Raw genomic sequence first — 2,156 nt, 5'->3', positions numbered from 1 at the left:
CCGCTCATCAAGTTTGGCCTCGCCCGGAGGCAGAGCCAGAATTTTGGTATAGGGAGGACCGACAATATCGATAACAAGCCTAAAACATATAGATGATACTAGAGATTAACAGAGGGAGAAAGTGTTTCACTTTCACCTGCCTGGGCCTTTTGCTTTTGCAGCCGCTAGACCAGGAAAACTATTTGTCCGTAAAGTTGCCGGCCTAGCCCAGCAAGATCGAAGGCTTCTTAACACATGAACTGGATACCTCATCCAATCCAAACTAGATTTTTTTTTGTTTGGCAGTAAAAAAAGATATTTTCTTGCGCCTAGATAGAGTATCAATGTATCATAATTCAAAACTTAAGGAAACTCTTTTTATACGCCCTGTTCGCTTGGCTTATAAGTCATACTTTTTCAGCCAACGAATAGTATTTTTCTCTCACAATAAATCAGCCAACCGTACTTTCAGCCATGGTTTATCAGCCAAGCGAACATGACAATAGTAATAAATATGCTAATGTGCAACATACTTCTCACCACACAAGACAAAATTATTACTGCTTACTCTTAACTGAGTCAATTATCACAACTCATTCATTCAGAAGCTCCGCTATAGCCTGTTGTTCGTCGTTCACAGCTGATGACCTAATTAAGATCGAGTCACTGAATTGTAACAGGATGAGAAGAAGGCTAGACAATATCCTGCTATGCCTACTCTTAACTGAGTCGCGTCAACCAGCCACACGGCAGATTGGCAGAGTCTACAGAGACGAGCTGGACTTGCAAGAGCAGTCCACCTCTTATCATTTGCATCTACTCGGTGTCGGTGTGGGTGATGGTGAAGGATTCCAGCTTGGACAGATCCGGCACCCAGCAGGACAGTTCTGTTGTTCCTGTCACGAACATCAAGGATCCTGGAGACCACCTTACCCGCGGTGGTTTGGTATCTGTGCTTTCCCAGCATGCAACCTGATGTCCAAGAATGACCGTACATCAGTCAAACAGATATATAACATATAGGTAGTTTCAATATCAACATGACATGTTCTTCTGCACCTTTCCGCTCTCAACATTCCAAGCGTAAACACTACCATCACCAGATCCTGCAAGAGAAGATGAAGCATTGCTATGTAGAACAGAAAGATGGCAATGACTGCCAACGGCAATAAGGAATGGTTTCTAACCAGATATGATATGGTTTCCCTCAGGACAGAATGATGCCTCCAGTGTTGAATTGGTTAGTATTGGCTTCGCATGAAACGTTGCAATCTGAAAGAAGAAAGAAAGAAAGAAAGAAAGAAGGAAAAAAAAAGATACTAGAACTAGTATGCATGATATAAACTAGTAGGTTGCATGCTTACGCTATTGCCTTCAAATGAATCTAGCACATGAACACGCCCAGCTTTAGTGGTTAACAGAATCTGCCTGCCATCACTGCTGAACTTTATGACATGGGGTTCTGAATCATCAGTACCGACAGAGAAGGTCTCAAAAGGCCCCTATGGACATAATAATAACAAGTTAGAAGAGCTCAACACTAAATGTCAAACAGCACATTCAATGAAAACTACCTTTCCAAATTTTCGAGTATCAAACATCCTTATGCGACCACCATAGGCGACCGCAAATACCATGCCCTGGTCATCATATGAAACTGTAGGCCGCCTTTGCACATGCAGTGAGCCCTGAAAAAAACATGACATGATTTTGCTAGTCACCAGCAATATATGGTAATTCAACTAATGCCGACCAATGCTAAATGATCCCTCTTGATCCAAAATGCAAGTTGTCTAGGAAAGCTACAGGACTCTAATGTGATACTTTGACTAGAAAATACTGTGAAAATTGGTCACCTTATATAAAAAGTGTTATCATAAACGAATTTTCATTACAAATCCAGTAACATCAGTCTTATGTGCTCAATCTACATACATTTATATATATATTTATTATGGTCAAAGCCAAAAAGGTTTAAGCAGAAAAAAATAATCCTAAAAACAACAACAACACAACAACAACAAAGCCTTTAAGTCCCAAACAAGTTAGGGTAGGCTAGAGTTGAAACCCAGCAGAAGCAATCGGTTTTCTTTAGGGTTTCATCTCCATTAGAATGGCTAGATTTAACGTTGGGCTCGCCACGCCTATCACAACCCTCCTCCTTTACCAGGGCTTGG

At 41.1% G+C, this 2,156-nt stretch overlaps 1 protein-coding gene across 1 annotated transcript; it reads right to left on the bottom strand.

Moving 5' to 3' along the window:
* Positions 1 to 526: 526 nt before the first annotated feature.
* LOC136550749 (protein ANTHESIS POMOTING FACTOR 1-like) lies at positions 527 to 2,101 on the bottom strand. The gene is made up of 5 exons (XM_066542345.1): positions 1,554 to 2,101; positions 1,344 to 1,481; positions 1,167 to 1,251; positions 1,039 to 1,085; positions 527 to 951 (listed from the first exon to the last, which is right to left on the bottom strand). The coding sequence occupies exons 1-5, from the start codon at positions 1,683 to 1,685 to the stop codon at positions 796 to 798; spliced, it is 558 nt and encodes a 185-aa protein (XP_066398442.1). The 5' UTR covers positions 1,686 to 2,101; the 3' UTR covers positions 527 to 795.
* Between the last annotated feature and the right edge of the window lie 55 nt (positions 2,102 to 2,156).

This window comes from Miscanthus floridulus, chromosome 4, assembly GCF_019320115.1.
Source record: "Miscanthus floridulus cultivar M001 chromosome 4, ASM1932011v1, whole genome shotgun sequence".
Lineage (NCBI taxonomy): Eukaryota > Viridiplantae > Streptophyta > Magnoliopsida > Poales > Poaceae > Miscanthus > Miscanthus floridulus.
The sequence above is the reverse complement of the archived record's forward strand: the minus strand, read 5'-3'. Positions and strand labels throughout refer to the sequence as shown.

Coding starts and splice junctions, on each gene's coding strand:
- LOC136550749 (XM_066542345.1), bottom strand. CDS start 1,685: ATGTCATGTTTTTTTCAGGGCTCACTGCATGTGCAAAGGCGGCCTACA. Junction 1,086..1,166: donor GGGAAACCATATCATATCTG/GTTAGAAACCAT, acceptor CTTCTCTTGCAG/GATCTGGTGATGGTAGTGTT. Junction 952..1,038: donor GGAATGTTGAGAGCGGAAAG/GTGCAGAAGAAC, acceptor CTTGGACATCAG/GTTGCATGCTGGGAAAGCAC.